The sequence below is a fragment of the Perca flavescens genome, chromosome 2, assembly GCF_004354835.1.
Source record: "Perca flavescens isolate YP-PL-M2 chromosome 2, PFLA_1.0, whole genome shotgun sequence".
Classification (NCBI taxonomy): domain Eukaryota; kingdom Metazoa; phylum Chordata; class Actinopteri; order Perciformes; family Percidae; genus Perca; species Perca flavescens.
Window position 1 is genome coordinate 22,608,045 of NC_041332.1, and position 24,748 is coordinate 22,632,792.

The following is a 24,748-nucleotide window of genomic DNA, read 5'->3' on the forward strand; positions in this document are numbered from 1 at the left end:
CCACATGTTCGTGCAGGAACGACATGGTTACATTAAGGTGTTCGTTAATCTTCCCACAAGGTTTGCCAGAGCTCCACAGAAGTGTAAGCGAAAGGAACTTTATATGTCAATTTAATAATTCCCACTCATGGATTAACTCTCAAGTGGGCACATATTCCAACAAGCTGGAAATCTTCAGAAGGACAAACCGCAGATTATGATAAGAACTCTACAAAGTTATGTTGCTCTTAAGCACTTATTTGATAATCCAGGCACTGTACTTCCTCCCGGCCCAGCTTCTTTATTACAATGCAGCCCGTTGCACAGACAGCAAAGACACAGACTAAAAAAAGCAAAAGAGTTTGGGAAAGAGAGAATGAAAGCAATGGGACATGTTCCTAATTAGGTGACTGTCAGCATGTACACTGAGCTCTGTATTCATTTTAGAAAGGTCAAGCAGGCTATCACTGATCTACTGTAACTAGGGCTGTAAGGGGCAGCAGTGCAGGTGGGCCTGCTCTGTTATGTCTCTCCGCCCATTGGTAACATATACAGCCTTGGAGACCGTGCACAACAGTCCAGACAGTCATTATTAAACCACCCTATCTCTGCATTAGCAGGCCAATAGAATAGACAGCATCTGTGAGAACTGGAATTCTATTGTAACAATGATCCTCAGTGGATGTAATGACTGCTGTATTTTCCCTGATGCTCAAGCTGCTGTATTTTGAGCACATAAAGGGCTGTTGATTATGGGCTGATACTGTGTCCCCAAGCCAATTACTGCTGGAAGGGAAAATTAAATGATATGCACTGTGTGTGAGTGAATTGTTGTGGTGACACTGTCTTTAATTAGGCTTGTTGCCACAGAATATTAAATTGTATGTTTGTGTGTGTTTCAGCTGAATGTAATCTTCCTCGGCATTGCTCTTTATAAGATGTTCCATCATACGGCTATTCTCAAACCAGACTCTGGGTGTCTGGACAACATCAAGTAAGTACATGTATGCATAAAGTCCTGCCATCACTCCAGCACGCCTGGTTCCAAAGCGGGTGTGATTAGGCATGCTTGTGTGTGCGATTGTGTGTGTGTCTGTGTGTGTGTGTGTGCGCGCGCGCATTAAGTTAAAGGAATAATTCACTATTTTGGGAAATACGCTTATTTGCTTTCCTGCCGAGATTTAAATCAGAAGATTGGTAGCACTTGTCTGTCTGCTCAATGTGTGGATGGAGCTAGCAGTCAGATAGCCTGGAAGGTAGAAACAGCTAGCCAAACTGTCAGAAGGTAACAAACTTATCCTATTTATCCTACCAGCACCTTTAAAGCTCACTAATATTATATCTTGTTTGTTTTATCTGTACAAAAAACAAACAAGCAGTGGTTTTACCGGGGATTACGTGCCTAAATTTCATAGCCCGGAGAGAAATAGTCCTTCCCTCAACCTCCTGTAAAGCAACAAATTATTGTTTTAACACTTTGGTTTTTGTATGGATCAAACAAACAATTAATGTTAATTAGTAATCTTTAGATTTTGTTAAAATGTAATTTTAAAACAGCCAGGCTAGCTGTTTTCAGTCTTAATGCTAAGCTAAGCTAAAAGGCTACTTCATATTTACCTTATAGACTTGAGAGTAGCATCCAAGTGTATTTACCAAATGTCAAACTATTCCATTAAAGGCACTGACACAAAAAGTTGCACTTGAACACACCGCAAAGACTACAGTTGACGGCCAAATAACATACGTACGTTCTGCACACGCGTGAGAGACAGCCCTACACTGTATGGATTGATCAGATGAGATTAAAAATATCAAAATGAGAAGCGCCTTCTGTGTGTGCCCTCTTGCCTTGAATTGGCCATAAAAAGGAGACGAGTTGCGACGCTGCATGATAAACATTGAAAAACTAGGGTGACAGACGCTCAGCGCCGACCCAACTTGAACCGACGGCCGACGATCTCCTTGGTTTGTCAGTACCTTAAATCTAATCTTCATCAGCCTTTTTTGTATTTTAGCAGCATAATGAAGCACACTTTCTTAATAATTTCAAGATGCTCCTCATGGAATCCATAATATTAGCATTCCCAGTCATGTTATTACTCATCTCACCCTTAGAGAACATTACTGAAATATGACTTCATCTCCACTGAACACTGAAACTCTGTCTCTGCTAAGCTAACTAATCAGGATTGTGTTATTTCTTGTTCCAGTGCAGCTCAAGACAAAATACTTTAGTCTAATTCAAACAATACGCTCATGGCTTGGAGCTCAACGCCTTACTGAGGCACAGCTCAGAATCCATTAATATAAATCACAAGATGGCTTACTCATTTGATTTATCATTTAAACATTACTGCCCATGTATCTTTCATGACCGCAGTTTTTTAAGTAGGACTTCCAAGTGGGAAGCATTTCAGAAATAAAGACAAAATCAGCTGATCTTTGCTTCTATGCAGTTCAGGGGAATGTAATCGAAAAGCCTGATGAAAGATGAAAATCATAGAATGATTTAGAATATGATGCTTTGGGATCTTTTTCCCCCTCCTTTTTGATGACTTTCCTTTGTCTTTTTGAGCACACTAAAGGCTCAATAGGTTTTAATGTTTTACACTTCATTAGTCATGTCTTTTTGTGGTTCATTTACTTTTTAATCATCATCATGCCCTTTTTGTCTTATTTTTTCTTCTTTTTGTTTTCTTTGTCTCTTTAACTCCAAGCCATCATAAGTTGTCTTTGTTGTGGATTGGCTCCGGTAAGGCCACTCTCCAATCAGGATGCTTTTCGTCTTCTTGGAGACATTTTGATTGGTTTGCTTGTTGTCCTATTTATCTGTCCAACCTCCCTAGAGTCTATGCATATCCCTTAATTAACTGTTAAACTGCCTTGTGAAATGGATTACATGTTGATGTGTGATTTGTGAGCCCCAATGACTTATAGACCTAATGTGCTGTTGAAATATTATAATGGTGAGATGTGGATGAGGGGAACCAGAGCTGATGACTCAAGGGAGCACTGGAGAAAGAGGTGGAATGAAGGGATGGAAAAGTGAGGGATGAGTGTACCCTTTATTGAAGAGGGTCGTCAGACGAGCTTTATTGGAGGTTCTGTCTCGCCTGAATGGTGCCACAGAGGGCAACATCGAATCAATCACCTCAGTCTCACTCACTTACTCTCCTCCTCTTTCTCTCTTCCTTCCTCCTAACTCTTCTAATATCTCAACCTCGGTCGTCTTCTCTCTCCCCCTCCCGCCCCGCTCTTTCTTTCCTTACACCCTTTCTTTGTCTCCATCCCTCGCATGAGAGGTGATCACTGTCCAGTCAGCCAATCAAATTAACACCCATCATCTCGGCTGTGGCCGACCAGAAACTGTGACCTTTAGTAGGAAATGTCATTTATAATGGCTGCAATGTCCCTCTACTTGCTGCCCAGTGGAGCCACTCACATGGCCACACGCACAATAACGTGCACACTCTCAGACAAGGACTTACAATGCATACACATGCCTTGATGCGACCACATTCCTCTGACATTTGGCCCTTATGACTCACTTTTGCATAGGCTTTATATGAAACGGAGGTTCACAGCCTTGAAAACTTTTATTACAATTCATTCCATTAAAGTGTTATAGTCACAATTGCTCTAACAGACTTCAGTACCCACTTCTGCCTGCGAAAACGTCTTTCACCCTCTGCAATGTACTTTGAGTGATGGACTTTGGATTAAACTTGGAAGAAGTCCTGTATGCTTGACCTTCTCTGTACTTGTTGCTGACGTCAGTTAGCTTATAACCGTCCCTCCCTCTCTTGAGATGGTATCTAAATGAGCAAATCCACTTTCTCTCTATTCTCTCACCATTTTCGTACGAGTGTAATTCTTTTTGGCAAAACCTCCCACTGTTCCTCCATCCCACTCCCACAGTGTTGGGACGGCGATTGAACCCTCTCTAACCCCATTCTCCTGCCTCATGATCCCACATGCATTAAACGTGGCTGAATAGCTTTTCTGATCCAGTAAAAAAAAAAAAAAAAAAAAAAAAATGCTTCTCATGTCATTCGACTTACAATTATAACCTGCCATATATATACTTTACACATTATGTGGCGTAGCAAATGGTGATGTCAAGAATGTAGGACATTGAATGACACTGTAACTGATAGGGACATGCAGCATTTCTCCCTCTCAATTATTTCCCCTTTTCTTCTAGGTCTTGGGTGATCGGGGCCATAGCCCTACTGTGTCTGCTGGGCCTGACCTGGGCTTTTGGGCTGATGTACATCAACGAGAGCACCGTCATCATGGCCTACCTCTTCACCATCTTCAACTCTCTGCAGGGCATGTTCATCTTTATCTTTCACTGCATACTGCAGAAGAAGGTGAGGGAGACAAACAGAGACAAGGCTGTACAGAAATAGACACACACACACACATGCTAGCATTGATCAACAGGGACACCAAAAATACCTGCAGAGCTGTCACAGAGTTTGATTGGTCATTTAGTAGCCCCCCTGGCTGCTCAATTCTCTCACTTTTTCACACTGACTACCTCTCACTCTCTCTTTCACTGTCTGTCTCGCCTTGTGGCAGCAGGTAACAAACAGTGTTTCTGTCTTCCCCCAACCGAAAAGAACGTTTTTCATCATCAGGCAGGGTCATCAAGCCTGAAATAGCTTGTTCAAAACTTTGATAATATTTAGCTCTTATTTGTTGTACATTTTGGACACAGGTAGAGGAAATATATGTCTGTTTTGATGTCTAAGTGGCAATGGTAACAGATAAACTCCTCTGATGATTTAATACACCTACTTCACTCACATTGACAAACCGCGCCCCCCCCTGCAATCCCCTTTTCATTTCGAAAAGATGAACTCATTTTATATATGTTTTTTTTTTTTTTTTTTTTTTTTTAAATGTGAATTATATGTGGCTTCCAGAAAGAGCCTACAGATCCTGGGATATTTTTACAGAGTCTCCCACACACTCTTAGTGCCTGGGAGTACAGAAGAGGAGTAGGAAATGGAAAGAAAATTCATCAAAAGCTTAATACTCTCATCTGTCTGCAGTCCCGCAGAGAGTTTTTAGTTTTAAGTGTACCACCAGTAAACAAGTGCAGTGTGTATGTGTGTGTATGTGCAATATACTTAAGTATGTGTCAGGGCATGGGATCAGGTATCCTGAGAGATGTCCTCAGAACAGTGCTGAGGTTTTATTTGGCTGCAACCCAACATGGTTTCTCCCAAGTTGCATGGAGCTACTCACCACACAGCTGTTCAAACAGAGCATGTGGCAATACACGTCTGTCAGTCCAACAAGCTTGTTAAAAAGCAATTAAAGTCCTATTTGTTCTAACTTGATTGGGATCTAAATGCAGATGTTCTGTGTGTACAAGTGCATCATATGTCCCTCTGAGGAATATGTCCATTTTAGATGGATATGTGGCAGTAATAACATTTGGGGTGGATGTTTATGGGGGGAAAGTTTATAGAAGTTAATCTGTTAATGTCTAAATTTGGATGGAGTTAGTGTTCGCACAAGGAATTTGAGGACAGAAGTTAACAGAGACACTATATTAAGTTAAGCCCTTCCAGTCTCTTTCTTTCCTGTTTTGTCATCTTAAAAATATGCTTCAATATGTGCAAGTTAAAAGTGGAACATCAATCATTTCCTCCTCCTTCACGTGTGCTTTTTGGTTGTATATATTATATAGAGTATGTGCATAGTGTGTCGGTGTGTAACTCTCTCCCCCTCACACCACCCCTGCCTAGGTACGTAAAGAGTACGGCAAATGTCTGCGTACTCACTGCTGCAGCGGCAAAAGCGTGGAGACGTCTATCTCCTCCTCCAGTAAGACCACCACCTCACGGACGCCGGGCCGCTACTCCACAGGCTCACAGGTGAGCTTACCTGCCTGCACACCTGGACGCTACAGCACAGCAGACTCTCAGGTGAGGCCGGAGCACGCCATGAGGGTTTTGGGTTATCGCTGTTCACTTTCAACTAGTTTTCAATTTTTATTGTAGGCAAATTCGGAAAAAAAGGAGAAAAAAAAGTATACTATAAATGTGCAAAAAAAGTGAGATAGCCCAAACCCTGACTCAGACCTTCACGTATTGATGCTGACGGTAGATGGAGATGGATTGACGAGTGATTATTTTCCCCCACCTGTTTCTCTCTTGCTGGTCGTTACTTTGCTTTTACCCTTTACTGCCTCTCCTGCACTAATTTGCCCTCATTTTGCACATCATGCCTTCATATATTACGTTTCTTACCATATTTCCTTTCCTCTTTTGTCGTAATGTCCTCCCATCCCCTGACTTGCTCACGCTCCTTCCTTTTATTCTTTCTCCCTTTCATTATTGCCACTCCTCTGTGTCTTTGTCCATACCTTTTCTTCCTCCTATTCCCTCTCTTTTTCTCTTGCTTCTTTTCTCCTGTGTATAGAGTCGCATCAGGCGGATGTGGAATGACACTGTGAGGAAACAGGAGTCTTCCTTCATCACTGGAGACATCAACAGCTCTGCCACACTCAACAGAGGTAACCACGGGATACCTACCATTTGCATCCTCATCACTGTCACCATATCTACTGTATTAATAGCGGGAGGCTCAGGCAGCATACACTGTCATTTAGTAAAGTGGTAGGAGTCCAAACTCCTATTAATGGTACTGTGTTCTTCTAGAGAGGAAGATTAGCAGCATAGAGTGTAAATATCACTTACTACTTTTTTCTTGCTGCTTCAAAGGAGGATTTTATAGGAGGGAGAGTTAGGATGAGACTCTTGTCAAAACTGAAACATCAACCAGTTTGTGGTCCCATTATAATTCTACAGAGTGCAGAGTTGACTCTGCTACAGAGGGCTTCTATACTTCTTTTTCCAAGGATTGTCATCTTTTGAAGCATTTGTGGGTGATACATCTTTTAAGTTAAAGTATGTGTGCAAGTCCTGAGCTGAACACCAGTGGTCCTTTCATTATTATACTTTAAGTTATGCAGAGCTGCATTAGATTAATGCTTTATTGTTAGCTGTTAGTTAATGTAGTAGTGTGTCTCTTCAGTTAAAGTTACTGATTCTAAAATGAACTGTGTAATGCATGTTCATCTCATTATATGAGGGCTACTCTAGTTACACCAAGCTTTTCAATGTGTATTAGTCTTAGTTCACTGTATTTCCACTGTATTCAGAGCTGTCTATTGCTGTCCCTCAAGAGAAAGTCACTGTAAGAATGGATTCCATTAGTAGAGCTGTCTGAGGGCTAGGATAATGAGGACATAGACACCCAAATGGCTGGACATTTTGACACACACACACACACACACACACACACACACACACACACACACACACACACACACACACACACATACACACACACAGTGGAACGCACACACGCATACACTGCCATTTGTTAGTCTCTAAGTCGAGGTGTGGCCCTTGCTTCCTTCAGGCCACTAATAAGCTGTTAGCATGACAGATTGATGCTAAAGCAGACACGGTGTGTGTCAGTGCCTGAATTATCACACACTTAGCGAGGAAGGGCTTAAGACACCCCCGCCCCCCTCCTTCCCTCACACTTTAAAGTATGGTGCAGAGAGCTACTTAGCCAGTAGATTTCAAATGACTATGTACTGTGGCTTAGTGAATAAGGATGGGATGGACTAAATTGGATATTCTGATAGGAGATTGACTTGTTGAAATAAGGACATAGTAAAATGGAGAAGGAATGTGAACTTTGAAGTTTGGTTTGAAGACATTATTCAATGTAGAATAATATTGTCTGTTTTTAGTTGTGTGGACTTTGGGTGCAAATTAGCCATTTGGTCATGTGACACATTTACCTTTATATTTTTATGTCAGTATTGATTAATGTGTATTGTCCCCTATAAAACATATATAAAATATATATATATATATATATATATATATATATATATATATATATATATATATATATATATATATATATATATATGTCTATATTGAAGTAGTTCTATCTACTCTAATGACACATTCCACTTTTTCCATTTTTTGTAATTTATTCTACCTGTAGCTCAATTATGTCAGCCAAGTTCAGGCTGCTGGCCAACTAATTGTATCTGAAATAGTAATGAAGTTTTACTAATATGAACTAAACTGTGGTATCCTACAACAGTGGGAGATACAAAACGTGTGGATTAATCTATAGGAACTGTCGTGGTCATTCGTCTTCAGTTTTTTGCCTGTGTCTTTATGTGTACATGATCTGTCTCCCACCTAGAGAAGGAAATGCACTGAGCACACTTTTTTTGTGGCCCCTTTGTCCATTAACTAGCCTGTAGTCATGCTGCTCTGCTCAAGCTTATTGAACTGCAGCACAATCTTCTCCAAGCCATGCTACTTTTCTCTCTCTCTCTCTCTCTCTCTCTCTCTCTCTCTCTCTCTCTCTCTCGTCCCCTCCCTTGGCCTGTATGCAGTGGCTGCAAGAATGACTTGTCAAACTTTTTCTTGGCTTTCACCTCAAACTATGTTTGCTTGTTTGATTTACTTGTCCTCTTCTCTCCCTCCTTCTTCCACACACTCACTTTCCATCTCACTCTCCCTCTTTTTCCTTCTCGCTTACCTCCACTCTGCAACGTCTACATGCTCCAACCTCTCCCTCTCTCTGTCTCTCTCTCTCTCTCTGCTCTGCTTTTATTTTCTTGAGTGCTTCTCTCTCTTCCTCTCTCGACTTGGCTGTTGCTCTTCCTCTCTCTTTCTCTATCTGCCTGTACCAGGAGCCATGGCTAATCATCTTATAACTAATGCTCTCCTTCGTCCCCATGGTACTAACAATCCTTATAACACTCTCCTGGGGGACTCGGCAGTCTATAACAACCCAGCCGTGGGCATGTATAACACCCAAGGTGTGCCTGTTGTTCCTATAATTAAACAACATTTGGAATGTTAGCTTAAAGCTCTTTTTATTTTGCATGATTATTTCATTTTAAACAGTTTGCTACTGGGATTCACTTTTGGCTGCGTATCTGATGTATCCTTATTATGGCTCCCAAGCGAGGCGATCAATCACACTGCAATATTCTTTCACAAAGGACACCCACTGGGCAGCTCTCACAGCATATACATGTCGAGATGAAATTCTGGTGATGATTTATCAAAACAGCATAACAAGTTCACATGCGGATTTATTGTATGCTATGATGCACACTATACATTAGTGGTTGCAGATTCTTTTATAAGCTACTTGGGAGTCATGAAATATTTGTACTATTATGTGTTAATGTTATATTTTATACAGTATGTGCTTCATTTTTAATGTTATTTTGTATGTGTTAGTTGGGACTGCTGGTCTTAGTGCATGTTTGATGTATACGCATGTTTTAAATGTAAGGTGTGTTTTTATGTTATATAGGTGTTAAATAAATAATGAACCATGCTGTAGCAGCCAGTTAACAATAAGGCCCTGAAAAGCCGACTTTGATATTGAGTATCAGACAGGGTTTCTTTGTTAGACATTTTTCATCATGCCTCCAATAACTGTACAAGTGTTGATTTTGTAGCTGGTGAAAATGGTTTCTCTCAATGTATGAACTCACTTCTGTCTGTTTTCTCTCTTGTCCCTCATGCTGCCCATTAGCACCATATCGAGACACAAGTATGGGCTAAATTATTACTCAACTACTTCCATCAACTTTCTTCTCTCTTTGCTTGCTTCCAAAGCACTTTGAACATTTTCAGTCTCCAATCTACATCCAAACAGTAGTTTTGTTTGGCTAAAACGTTTTTTTTGTCCAAATCAGTCAGTCCATGTGATACAGTTGTCTGATTTGATTTGATTTGTCACACATTTTTATATTCCTTTATAGGAAATGCTATTTCCATAGAGTAATAAATAAAAATAAAAAAAAAGCATTACCATTGAAATCATTGAATTGAAATAACTTTTAACAAATGAACAAATTGACATTTACATTATATTTGAGGTAGTAGGTTTGCCCTTAAATTACTCACAATGTAATAACTTTACACTCCACAACATATTATATTTATGCAACATTCTTATTTTTTTGTGAAATTCAGTTTTTGTATCGCTGTAGTGCTGGGAGTAATTGAGAAAAGAAAGTACCTCTTAAGAGGTTTCTCTTAAATAAATTATGGACGCTTGAAGCATCTTTTTTCTTCCAAGAATATTATCAATGCTAGTTTGTAATCCTCAATTCACATCACACACTATGATATCAAACCATGATTACAATCTCTCTTCTGAGAAATCCACTTAGTTTATTTAAGAATCCTAATAATTATGAGTTTTTTTTTAATTATTTGTTCCTCAGAGGGCATCCTGAACAACGCAAGAGACTCCAGTGTTATGGATACACTCCCTCTTAATGGTAACCATGCCAACAACTACAGCATGGCCAGCAGCGAGTACTTAAGTGACTGCGTCCAGATTCTGGACCGTAGTGGCGGCTACGGCACCCACAGCAACCATAAGGAGACAACCCTGGAGAAGAAGATCCTCAAGGAGCTGACCTCCAATTACATCCCATCCTACCTCAACAACCATGAGAGAGCCACCACCGAGCGCAATCACAATCTGATGAACAAGCTGGTCAACAGCAGCATGGCCAATGGAGGTGACTGGTTTAATGTCAACTGTTTCCAGTTTAGACAGTCACACACATTTGCTTTATCTAGAACAGGGACACTACTTGTAAAGTGCATAACTATGCACTTTTGTGCCTCAAACTTTTCTGCTATATATACATTTATAAAACATTTATACTATTGATGAACATATACATATGTTGCAAATTATTGTGTTAAAGCTTTAGTGCGTAACTTTTTGATATTAATGAATGTCGGTTACATTCATGCCATTGCCAAATGAGTTGCTACAAAGCTAATTAAGACTATCAGCTCCACACAACTCTCTCTGTATTTCTCAGTATGGCTATATTCAGAAGATTGTGTCATCTGGTGACTTTCCCGCACAGAAGCTTGAGTAAAGATAATTACCTTTTCTGAAGAGTCCATCATGTTTTTTAATCCTCCGTGTCGTCTTTGGCTACAGGTATCTGCGTGGAGGAGGGGTGGGGACGGGGGTGGGGGCGCGTGCGCAATCACGGAATGCTGTATCATGTGGACGCGCTGACAGTGGTGTTGTCATTACTTAGAATTCCTCACAGTGGCGACAGAAACTAAGCACTATAGCTTTAAACCTGCAATAACTGTTTTGTTTTTTGGCCACTTGGGGGCAGCTGAAACAACCTGTGAACACAGCACTGACATATCACCTTTTAACTTGTTAGCGTACAATCGCCTATTTAGAAGCCAGCAGAGTAACATCATATTTTGTTGGGAGTCGTGTTTCTGGCCACCTGGCAAATGCAATTCCAAAATGTTTACCTGTGCTGCACTTTTCCTCTGTGCCTGCGTCCTACCTTGCGGTTTTACCGCGGATCATGTGTAGGCGGCTTTAAGCTTCCAAATGCTCCAATACGTTTACCAGCTATGCACCAGCTAGTCAGCTGTTTGGTTCTCGGCAGGGAACATACATTGGTTTTGTTGAGCTTTTTTGCTGAAAATAGCTCCCTGCTGCCACCACAATAATGCTTATGAGAGCGGTAACATCAATCAATCAAAACAGTGAATTTGAGGGCCGGACAATGAGATCAAAGATGATGAAACTCTCCGTAAAGCTGAGAGGAAGATCTTGTGAAAATATTGATTATTGCCACTTTAAAAAAGTCAAATTACTTTTTTGACTTGTTAACACTGAAATATTCCCTTTAAAGTGCTGAAATCATCACCATACTAGCAATAACACTGTTCCTTGTTGAAATGACCAGAAATATGCTATAACTATTATTTCTGCCCGGGTCTTCCAGGGAGCATGGCAGGAGGCAGCAGCAGCAGCAGCAGCAGTGGAGTTGGTGGGTGTGTGGGCAGCAGTAAAGAGGACAATGGTCCCATGATACTGGACAACCCTGCAGCCTTCCCCCACGAGGAGAACCTGGGTTTAGAGATTATCAGAGAGGAGTCCAACGCTCCGCTCCTGCCGCCACGGCCTCCTCCGCCAGACAGCCACCCCCCACCTCCGCCACCCCCTCACAGCTTCTCCCGGCCACGGCGCATTCCCCAAGAGACCAGCGAGAGCTTCTTCCCCCTACTGACCAACGAGCACACTGACGAGCACACGCATTCACCCAACCACAGAGACTCACTGTACACCAGCATGCCAGTGCTGACGGACCTTCCGGATGGGCAGATGAATGGTTTTACAGACGGAGAGGAAGACAGCTCCGGAGAGCTGCAGCCCTGTAAGAGTGCCACTGCTCCGGAGCTGGACGACGTCTATTATAAGAGCATGCCAAACTTGGGCTCCAGGAATCACCTTCACGAGCTACAGAGCTACTACCACATGGGCCGTGGTGGCAGTGATGGATACATGGTGTCCGGCAGCAAGGAGGAGTCTGACTCGTCGCCTGAGGAGCCGCCCGTAGACCCTTCCCACCTGGTTACCAGTCTATAGAGCCAATCAAGAGACTTCTATCCCTCCCCAGCCCATTCTCACACTTCCGACCTTCCAATGAAAACATTCTGTGTTGTTGACTGACAGACTGAGCTGGCCCACCCCTGGATTGATGTACTGTGTGTGACATTAACTATGGTTCATGACAATATGGTTGCGAATTCACTGGTCAAATGAAAGCAGGAACTGAATGTATTGTCATAAATGGTGCAGACTGAAATGGCGGTTATGAGAGACTTTTTGTGAACATACAACAGAAATGGAACTTTGAACCTGGAAAGGAGAGGAACGGGGAGGGATTCTGTAATTTCACCCTACCAGTTACTTTAATATGGAATCTTGGATTGACCGTAGCCCCACAAGTTCCCCAATATGGACCTCTGGCAGATCATAGCATATAGTCTCTACTACCACCACAACAGGGGCGTGGCCCCCAACCCTGGTTAAAGGAGCTGCCTGTCTGTTTGTCTGTATGTCTGTTTCTCTGTCTCACTCTTAAAGACACGTACTGGGATGATGTTTCCACCTCTCTAAAGGGTAGAGCAGGATATTGCACTCCAGTGTACACAACATAAACTGGCCTTAAAGAGGCCCCGCCCCACTTCCTGCCAATCAAGTGGAGGATGTATGATATATGCCCTCACTACCGATCATCCCAAAAACTATTTTATTGGGCAACTGAACTGTTACCATAGCCCGCTGATGTTCTGAATCCTCTTCCTGTTCGTATCTGCTAAACTGGAGTTGTGTCTGGGCTGGTGTAACATTCCTGCAAGTTGTAGTGACTGCGGCTACTGTGTATTTCACTGAAAACAAAGAAGGAAGATCATATTACAACAGACTGAATTAAAAAAAAAAAAAGAAAAAAAAAGAATGGGTTCCGTTTCTTCTCCTTTCTTCTGTAAAAGTTTTCAGTTATCAAAGGATTATAAAGAAATCACAAACTGTTTCTATGTATTGTACAGAATACAGATACAGATACAAATGTTGCATATGACCAAGTCTTTTATTTTTTACATTTTTAAGTTGCAAACCTTTTGTCTGTGGAACTGTTCTAAAATGTCATGATGATATGTTCTGGTCACTGTAGAAGACAGAATGAGCAAGGAACAATCTGTCATGTCACTATTTCGTAACTACAGAGACAGTGAAGCACTCCTTAATTAATACGCATATACCCTACGCTCACTTCATTCTGGTCCTTTTATAGCAACACCACTGTCACTTACATTTTGCAAATCAGTTGTTACTATCTACTTTACCACTGTGTAGATTTAAAACTAAAGGGGAAATGAAGTGGCTAGTGTTTTGAAAGAGATGGTTGCTATGGAAATGCTGCATTTTAGTCTGGAAGTGGGTCTCATCTCATTTGTTCTTGAATAAAAGGGTTTCCTTCCTGGTGAAAAAACAAAGATATTAGATATTTGGAGCAACACAAGAACATTCTCTCTATTGCCAAATATTCTACCGATTGACAGTGCTGTGATGGATGAGATTGTACAGAAAAAGAATGCTGAGAATAATAAATGTCATTCTCTAAACTAAAAAAAAGGAGAATTTCCACTATTTGAAAATGGGTGGGTCTTACCTGTGAAATGCCATGATTACACCATTTATGTGTATTGAAGATGTGAAAACCCTGCACATAGCAGCACTGACCAATGTGGAAATCCAATGTTTACTTATTTAGGAGAAAAGTGTATGAAGTGTAGCTTGCACATTTATCCCACAAGCCCCCTTCATTTCCTCAAGAGAGAAATTATTTATTTATCTGTTTATTGGTTTGAAGACAGCAAAACAAGCTTGGAGGAAAAAACGCTGGCTTTAGGCAGGAGTAAATAAATGGCACTGGGTTTGTTTTACAGTTCTTTTTTAAATTATTATGATCATGATTATTATTACAATATTATTGCTAATTATTTATTCTTTTTGTATGGGTTCCAAGTTGAATGATCTCATAACTAATATTTGTTGTAACAGTGAAAGTTGTTTGCCAACAAATAAATTACTGACATAGCCTTGCGGTTTTCCGCCTCTTCAGTGTTATCAGTTGTTACATCGAAATTAAATGCAAACACAGAGTTAAACCCAGCAGTGTTTTCACTTCAAATATTCGTTTCTAGTCATTTAGGGAGATTATATACTGTTGGTATGCCAACATTTCTGTTTCATTCTTGGATGAAATTCTGTAAAAGCTTTTCAGTATTGTTTAATTGAGCACTTTATTTTGGAAGAATTTTGATTGTCAGGCAAGTATATATGCTACAGTTCTCCTTCGCATTGAGACTAACTCTCCATTCATTTACGTACATTTTCCATATGTATGTTAGCCACCTGTGAGAAAAGCACCTGTGACTAATCTTCAATAGTCACTTGAGGATTAGGTTGAGAGCAGGTTGTGATAGATGTATTGTTGTATTTGAGGGTAGCTATTACTATTTAGGTCAACTTCCTGAAACAGTTTCCTTTGCAGAATGAAATGTATACCTTGATGCCACAACAGTAGGATACTACAAAAGGAGATACAAATGGGGTATCACAATACAAGATTCAGTTTGTTTCCCTGTACATCATGGTTGTCTAATGATTGTGTATTGTGCAACATTTATACTATACTATTGGAAAGTAAGACATCAATGGCCTTGGTTCTCAGTTGTATGCCTTGTTAGAGGGGAGCTCTTCATTGACTACACATGCCATGGTTCTCAGAAATCCTGAGAAAACCTGAGACCACCTGGGGCCTCCTTGCTTGTCAAAACTTATTATTACAGACACGGAGCATGTTGGACTCAGATTTTGAGCCTTGCCTCTGATTGGTAACCAGCTGGAGGTGGACATTGCAGGGTCCTTGGGCACCTTTAGCGAGATTCATCTACACAAATAGGTGAAAGATTTCAGAGACATGTTGCAGTTAACAGTCGGCACATCATCTCACTGGCTCAGACCCTGTGATCCTGCATTTTTGTCAAGGGTTCCTAGACTCTGGGGTGTCCCATTCTGCACTCAAGGAAATGCTGGCTAAAGATAAAGATGTAAAGATGTATATGTCCAAACCTCTATATGAGGCTGTTCTCGTGCTGTTGATGGTTTGTTCCAAAATAGAGGCAGCTGTCTTTTTACCAATACTAATGCAGACCTCTGCGTAAAGGTCCAGGGTGTGGTCCTGCAACCAAATCCTGCAGTCAGTCCTGTCAGTGCTCTAAAGGAGTGTGAGACCAGCCCATCAGAAATCACACCATTTTATTTGTCTTTTTCAAACCAGAGCACTGAGGCCTATCACTGTCCAGGCCTCCCAACTGTATGTTACCCAACAGGTCTCTGCCTCTACCAGGAGTTGTTAAGGCACATTCTATACCTGGCATCATGGCATCATGGGCATTGTGGTGTAGGTATTCTCTTGCTGAAACATGTGCCTCTTCCACTTGGTCTGTCCCTTCTACACAGTACCTGCCTAATGGGATGTAGCGGTAAGCACCTCCTTTGGGAAGCATGTGCTTAGTGTTGCCCAGCAATAACCATTCTTAATAATTCCCTGGGTGGACTGTGGTAAATCCCAGATGAGGGATTACTTGTTACCGTTTCCAGTCATTTTTACCTCTGGAGAGGAGGACCGAGCAGCCAATACACCATGTCCATTTAGCTGTAGTGTCTTGGCAAGACTGGCAAGATCGTCTGATACATTTTCTTTCTTTCTTTCTTTCTTATGGTAGTAACTGTGGCCCTAAGGCGCTAAGGGTGTGTATCTAGTAGTAGATTTGTAAATAACTTTTCTCAGGACTACAAACAGGTTTCACTTTTTTTTCAGGAGCCACCTAACACTTACACTCCCCCTGTCCCTCCTTCACTCCCTCTCTCTCTCTTTCCCTGCCACACTGCCAGTAGCAGGCTGATTAAACGAGCATTGGTCTATGTGGGTCATATCTCTGCTGGAGTGCTCTGATCGGTTAGTGCTGCCTGGCTGTGTTATCTTCCCGCTTTCTGTGTTTCCCTCCTTCAAGGGAGGCATTTGGTATGTCTTACAAGGTGACACGTCTCTCAGACTCAGCTCACAAACCAAAGGCAGAAGACTGCAAGGATGAGCAGGGGTATAAATTAAATGGAATCAGTCTGTTTATGTATATGATTAATTATTGACTGTGGCAAGCTGAGGGAATCTAAATGTGGCACTTATAACGACAAAAAGCTAAACAAAGCTAGAAGTGCAGAATAATGAATCCGCCCTGAAAAGACGCTCATACCTTAAAATAGTCCTGAGAAAAGGTACAGAAATGTTCTCGCAATTCTTTAGACTATGCAGAGAAATAACAATATGAAAATTCAACTCAAGCAAGCTAAGATGTCATAGAACGCAATTAGAAGACAAATATAAATGTTTCAAATATTCTATCATAACCGGTAATTAAGGGACAATATTTTAGTTAACAGTATTTAAAGTACAGATTTTGACAAATATATCAATTTCCTCTTATTGTCTTTTCCCCGGGGCTTTAACCACACCTCACAGTCTTCATCAGCGGATGGAGTTTGCTCATATCATACAGAAGTTTTCATTCTGTTTATAGAAGCAAAGGTTGATTGATTGACTGTGGTTTAAAGCTGAATAAGTGTGCTCTTTTTTCCCAGCAAGTCAGTCCCTAAATACTTCTGATAAATGCAACCTGCTATGCAAATGGATTCCAGTGTTAGCAATGAATGCAAATAAATGGCGTGCATCAAGCAGTCCCCATTGTGAAACTGATATTACATTGTGTTCTCTGTTAATTAAGGCAACTATGACATTTAAGGCCGAGTTTGAATTTGATTAAATGTGGATAATCAGCCCATCCATATACGGTATGACATTTGAAGATTTCCATCCCATTTCCTTCTTCTGCACTGTTAAGCATTATGAAGCACAAGAGGCATATTTCTCGGCCATTCGGATATCCAGTTTAGGTTCTGATGGAATGGAATGGAACACATGACCTCACATTCTATAATTCCTGTCTTGGAATTTATTGTATTAAATTACACAGTTTTAATAGTATTGTCCGGGAATTCCATCCATCATTTTGTGGCCATCCCTTAGTTGATGAGACGCTCGCTGTGAGAGAAAGCTAATTAGTCTTTCTCTGAGCCACATCATATTAGCTTCTGAATGGCTAGCCTTGCCCTGACCTCTGGAAACACATCAAAATGCACAGGGGTCCCTCCACTGACCTATGTGTGTGTGTGTGGGTGGGTGTGTGTGTGCGCGCATGTGCGTGCGTGCATGTGTGCGTGTGTGTGTATGTTACTAGCTCATCTGTTTGCGCTGCCCAGCCTGTGTGCTGCAGCATATGCACTCTGCTCATCTTCTCCTCACTTCAATTTTCCGTGAGAATGCTCATTGAAAGAAAAACACTTAACAGGTACATACAGACCACCTTAAATAATTCACTCTAATTGGCAAAAAAGAGGAAAAGAAGGGCCTTAGTAAAAGAGTGACAGAAAGTGAGCTATAGAGTGGGAAAGATGGGGGAGAGAGTGACCATTTATCCACTGTCTCTTTTTTTTTTTTTTTTTTTTTTTTTTTTTTTTGAGGTCACAAACACCCCCATGCATGTTTAATTGGCTTTGGAATGGCATGGTGTTTCTGCTGCCACTGCTGTGAGTCAGACTCACTATGCCTTTTCTGGAGCGTGCCTTTTCATGGAGGCTCAGCAATGGAGATACTATTTTAGGAACACATTAGGAGCCCGGAAAACACTGACATTTAGACTATCGCCGGGATGGCTGGAAGAGGGAGAGGGCTAGTCACTAGTGTATATGACAGATAGACACTAGGTTATTGCCAGTGTGCTTTTGTGGAGAGCTAGTACAGTAGGCCAGACCCATGTCAAATTACTTTCTGGAATGGATTCATTTGCTTCTTTTAAATGGATCGAGCTTCACTAGCAAAAGAACTGATTAAAACGTCCCAAATGTGCAAATCACACATAATTCTAACTACACAATACAGCAAAGGTTGGAATGAGGAAACACTTTCAATTAATAATTTATCATGGTCACACAGGAGGAAAGCCAGTGGAAATGAAAAGATGTACTGTCAACCCTCGTGGCACACATGGACATTCTTCCTGTAGCAAAGTTTAGCATTTTAAACCTAGTCCATGCAGTTTCTGTTTTTGTGATGACACACTACCTTACTACCTTACCTTAAATATATTTTCTTGAGAACTACTGTCATTTTATTTTATCATTTGAACCCCTTATAAGCATTAAGTGAATTCACAATGGAGGAATATTGTGACTTTGTTTATTTTCAATGTTCTACCTACCTACCTATCTACCTTATATAAACAATTAACTATTTATAGTTATTGGCCTGTTGCAAAGTATTTCCAGTCTCAGACTAGAGACAAAAGCCAGAGAAAGGAGAGCCCAAAGTTCCCTATACAGTTGTATAATTTCTCCTGGATGCTAAATGGAAACAGTGTCTGGCTAAAGTGTTCCTTTTCCACCTTGCCCTTGATCTCTCACACCAGTATAATACAACTAAATTACACATAATTAGCATGATTTAAACACCAATACTAGGTAATTGCATGCATTGCTAAGATGTGCTAGGGATTATAGCTGATCACATATACAAGTGTGTGAGGTCAGGTCTGAAGTCAATCCATTAAAACCGTAGTGATTTTTGAAAGAGTGACTTGCAAAGGAAAAGGAAATATTTTCTGTCCACCTATTCTCTATTGTAGTGCAGAGAAACAGCACACACAAGCACCTCACACTGTTACAATGATAACCTCTACTTTTATTTTCTAACCTCACTTTTTTTTATCTTTCACTGTCTTAATTTGGAAATCTTTGAATCCATATAACTCGATCTGTCTTCAGTACTTCTACATGGAATTACACCTTTAACTTTCCTTTGACTGGTTTGATTGTTGCTATTGTTGTTGCTTGTGTAGCTCATGTGCACTTATTCAAAATGCACACACAAAAAAACATTTGTCAAAGAAGCTCTCAGTTTGTTGGGCTCATTCAGTGGTGTAGTCAATGTATTTTAGTGGGTATACTGTACTATATAAATATATGGACCAGAATGGACATATCATAGTGGGGGTTCTGGTTGTCCTCCCCGAGGGGAAATTTTGAGCGCCACAGACTTTATTTCCTGCATTCCGATAGACTTTTTTTGCACCAATTTACGGTGGAAGTACCTTTATTTAGCTTATGCAAAGGAAAACACAGATGACAATTCAAAATATATCAAAAATATAATGGAAAGTATGTTGTTACGTGTCAATGGGCATTTTCAAGTGGGTATATGGAAATCCTGGAGCTTTCTTAGTGGGTATACTGCGTATACCTGTGTATCACATAGACTACAACACTGGGTTCATTGCACCAGACTCAAAAGTAGGCTACTACTAAATAAACATCCAAGGCATGTGTGCTGCTCTGTCTATCTTATTCAGCATAGCAATATAAATACATTAGCAAGGAAAGAAACAAAGATAAGACATAAAAGGGATTTCAGAAGCATTTGACACAAGTAATTAAATGTTCATAATAATTACGTTTAGGAAGTGCTAGCATGCTAGCGGTTAGCTAACTTCAGAAACCCGTATCTCACTCAAAACAGCATGGATATGTTTTTTTCCAAGTTTGTATTCTTGTGGAAGCACCAGAAACACAAAATAAAACCCCAAATCCAGAAAAAGTGATTGTTTTCATAATATGGGCACTTTGTGATGTCGGGCAAATCTACAATAGAGAAGATACTGTGACTGTGGCATATACATTTCTTCTTTCTTTTTTTTCGGTTTTCAGGGCAACAAAAGTGATGGGTGGGGGCAAGAATGCAAAAAAGCAATATGAAGAAAGGTAGAAACAAAGAAAGCAAAGCATGAGAAGAGACAAAGCAATAAGAGAGCAGCAAAATGTGAACAGTAATGCGTGGATAACATCCAGACACAGAAAAACGATGAGACAAACAGGGGAGAGGAAGAGCATCCACTATGCTATATCTCCACATACTGTTGCACCGCAGTCCAAACTGGTGTCTCCCAGGAGCTCTGTCTCCTTTTTTCTTCTGATTAGTCATGAGGCACAGCTGCCTTATAGTGGGCCCAGCAAGCAGGGCCTTGATTGCTGCCGCTTACTTGAGCAGGCAAAATGTGGCAAAGCCGACTGGATTGAAACGTTGAGTGCGAGAACTGGAGACTTTCTGGTAATGAAAAGATCTCAATCTCGGTTATTATGATTCAGAACGGTATTCTCAGCTCTTGGCTTAATATGGCTCACAAGTAGTTCTGGCTTGCTTATCATGTTTTCATTGGCAGTGAATGTGGTGTTTTGTTTTGTTTTGTGAAGGCTGTAAACGTGGCTGTTCTTTCTGGATAATAATATAAGCATATAAAAAAATAATAAGCAAATATCGAAAAGTTGCACTGCTGCTGCTAGCCTGAAAGTGGAGTGAAACAGCTGTAATTGCATGTTGCATTTGCCTGTTTGTTTGGACAAGACCATCAAACTGTGGATCAGTTCATCTTTTTGAACGGTGTACATACAATTATTTCTTACTGATATAAAACTCATCCTCTTAATTTATCCATTTCCTCAACTGCAGAATTTGACAATCATCTAAGTCTTAGTGCGTAGCCACAGGACCTAACTCAGTAGCAAAGCTGCCAGTCTTACTTTATTCCTCGCTGCTGGCACAGCAAAGTTATTACTTCCTACCATCATGTAGTTTGTCAGTACGAGTCAACACGGCTGAGATCACAAGACAAACAAACAGAAAACAATGACCACAAGTGATGAGGAGGATAAATGTGATTGTTTTTGTTTACTTGCTTGGCCCCTCCTCCTCACAGCTGTCAGCTTGACTGTCTGGGGGTGGCAGTTTACCTCAGTATATTTGGATTCTCAGGCTGTTGTTGTTTGGATATGAATCATGGATCCTTTTCATATTCCCTTCAGGAGATGCTGGGCGCCAGTTGCTATGGCTACAGAACATTGTGGCTCAGAGAGACACCTTGTGTGAAAAATTTGACCAGTGAGACTTCTTTTCTCTGTCTCTCTCTCCTTTCACAGGTGCCAGTTGGCCCCTAACCTCGTCCACTCTTCAGCACCACATGAATACATCTTGTATTACATTGAGGATGTAGTGTAGTGATTGAAGCTTCAAGTGCACAGTTGAGCATAGGTCCCATTTTCAAGGTATTTTTATTTTTCTGTTGTAGGTCCTAAGAAAATGTACACTTGAAGTTATATTGAACACATCCCAGAAAATATTAGAAAAATCTGTTAAGACAGAGCATGTTAGTATGAATTTTAGTTTTACATTCAATGTGAGGAGAGAGTTCTATATGCAGCACCGTGGCTCTGAATCTCAAACTCCAGTCAGGTTTCAGGAGATTTATGTGGGCTATAGTTAGCTCACATAAATCTCTAAAGTGAATGCAAGAATACTGAGCACCTACACAAAAATCCTGAGTGTTTGGCTTTGGGAGCACTGCTTGTGAAGTATGTGGGTTGAATTTTGGGTGCAAATATTTACAAGCTCATATCTCCATCCTGCATATACCTGCATTATTTGCATAGATCATAGATATTTGCATAGAGTCAGTGGGTGAGCCGGGTTGGTACAGTAGACTATTGACAATAACCAATAGGTATTTTGTGTGAGAAGTGGCTGTGCAAATATTGGAGTTTACAAAAGAAATTGCAGAAGCATCATCAAACATTCAATTTGATTATATTTCTGCTAGCATGATTACCTGCTATAATGGATGTGCCTGATTGAAGGCCTGTTAATTAATTTCCACAGCCCAGGAACGTAACACTACACATGCACACACGCACACGCACACACACACACACACACACACACACACACACACACACACACACACACACACACACACACACACACACATCTCATAAAAGGAGTGCCTAATTATCAAACCCTGGCATAAGGTGCATTGTGCAAAAATGAGGTGTTGTGCAGTTTGATTGGCTGCTTGGTCCTTCCTAAACTGCCTCTGTAGGAACTAGATGCCCCGTACCCTCCCTCAGTGAACAGGACAACACATTTGTCAGCTACCTGAAACAGCTCATCTAAATTTAAAATGTAATTTAAGAACCATTTAAATGTATAAGATGCAATGCACCTCACAATATTAACAATTTACCAACACGCTCTCAGCATGAATGCTGGTCACCTAGGAAGATAAGTGGGTGCATTTGGGTTATATTGTGTATGTCCCTACATCCATATTTGTGTGTGTTTTGATGAACTGCTGCCTTTTTTGCACTTGTTCAACATCCTCTTGAAATCTGGCCCAACTCAAACCCTGACACTATGTGTTGGTAGATATTCAACCCTCACAGGCAGGAAAATGATTAAAAAGATGGCTTTTTGTTGTAGTATCCAAGGACTCTTCATTATGTATCTGCTGCCTCTTTTCAAATCACTGATGCAAGAAGTACTCTCATATGACAGACAGACAGACAGACAGACAGAGAGAGAGATATCTGTGTGTTGTGTGGAAGAATGAAGATCCTTGTACTGTTATGTTCAAACAAAGGTTTCCACAGCAACCACATGCACAATTAGCCCCCTTATCAAAAATCAGAGACAAAGCTGCCTCAATTACCCCTCGTTCTGATGCACACACACTCGCGCACACATGCACTGTTAACCCTCAGATCTACAAGGGTATCTCAACCTTTGATTGAGGATCACTTTGTACAAATGGTACATCTGTATGTCGAGGGACAATGTGAGGGGGTTGATCTCTTGGCTGTTTGACTGAGAAGAGACTCTCAAGGACGGGCGACGATTGATTTATTGGATAACAATGTTCAACACAGTCTCATGAACGGGTTTGTATGATATCATATGAAAATGTATGCACACAAAAACTTTTAATATTATACGAAAACTAGGAGACCTCCGTCTGGTCTCGTGTACCTTTCATGCAGAAAAATAAGGGACGCCAAAGATATTTTCTTAAAACAACGTTGATTTTATACGGACTTGTGGCTTCTACAGGAACAAAACAAAAAAAACGAGACACACTTATTTATTTTGAAACGCGGGACGATTCTGTATTTTAAGGGATGAGTGGCAACCCTAGTCACGTGACATCGGCTACAGAGCTCCGTGCTACAGAGAGGCAGTTCCTAGCTGTTTAAGCCGCTACAGAGTTTCGTGCCATTGACTACAGTGCTCCGCATGGTGCTCCGCATGGTGCTCCGCATGGCGCTCCGCATGGCGCTCCAGCATGGTGCTCCGTCAGGTCATCGGTAGATCCTGGTCTAGTTACCCAAGAATAAGTGACTGTGAGCCAGGTACCGGCCGCTTGTGGTGCTCCTTCAGGTCAGCGGTAGTTGGTGGTTCAGTTACCCCAGAATAGGTGACTGTGCGCTGGGTACAAAGCACCGCGAGCTGCCAGTCATTTTGGCAGAGATTACGGTTAAGTTTAGGCAAGAAAAAGTGAGTGAGTGCGACAAAAGTTAAGTTTTGGCACCAAAACAACTAGTCAACTTTAGCAATGATCATGGTTTGTATTAAAATACTCCCAAGGAACACATATTTCCTGGGTGAAAGTCTTTAGTTTTCCCCAGGAAGCGCACTCCGCTCCCTGGCTTGAAAGTCCTGTATGTTAACGCCCACCCATCCTCCAGCCATGTTCTTACAAAGCACAAAAAAACGTGTAAATCATATGAATTACAGTGCTTAACTTTTTATAGCCAGGAGTCGAACCTCGGGTTGAGGAGGAACAATGCGGATTCCGTCCTGGTCGTGGAACAACGGACCAGCTCTTCACTCTCGCAAGGATCCTGGAGGGAGCCTGGGAGTATGCCCAACCGGTCTACATGTGTTTTGTGGATTTGGAGAAGGCGTATGACCGGGTCCCCCGGGAGATACTGTGGGAGGTGCTGCGGGAGTATGGGGTGAGGGGGTCTCTACTCAGAGCCATCCAATCTCTGTACGACCAAAGTGAGAGCTGTGTCCGGGTTCTCGGCAGTAAGTCGGACTCGTTTCAGGTGAGGGTTGGCCTCCGCCAGGGCTGCGCTTTGTCACCAATCCTGTTTGTAATATTTATGGACAGGATATCGAGGCGTAGTCGGGGTGGGGAGGGGTTGCAGTTCAGGTGGGCTGGGGATCTCATCGCTGCTCTTTGCAGATGATGTGGTCCTGATGGCATCATCGGCCTGTGACCTTCAGCACTCACTGGATCGGTTTGCAGCCGAGTGTGAAGCGGTTGGGATGAGGATCAGC

At 41.3% G+C, this 24,748-nt stretch overlaps 1 protein-coding gene across 1 annotated transcript in view; it reads left to right on the plus strand.

Annotated features, from left to right (window-relative positions):
* adgrl3.1 (adhesion G protein-coupled receptor L3.1) overlaps nt 1–14,426 on the plus strand; it is a 116,390-nt gene extending 101,964 nt beyond the window's left edge. The window contains exons 18-24 of the mRNA XM_028591577.1: nt 882–973; nt 4,184–4,352; nt 5,742–5,921; nt 6,418–6,511; nt 9,589–9,606; nt 10,286–10,588; nt 11,843–14,426. Of these exons, the coding sequence (XP_028447378.1) occupies nt 882–973; nt 4,184–4,352; nt 5,742–5,921; nt 6,418–6,511; nt 9,589–9,606; nt 10,286–10,588; nt 11,843–12,486 (1,500 nt within the window). The 3' untranslated portion in view covers nt 12,487–14,426. The remainder of the gene's footprint in view (nt 1–881; nt 974–4,183; nt 4,353–5,741; nt 5,922–6,417; nt 6,512–9,588; nt 9,607–10,285; nt 10,589–11,842) is intronic.
* The last annotated feature ends 10,322 nt before the right edge of the window (nt 14,427–24,748 follow it).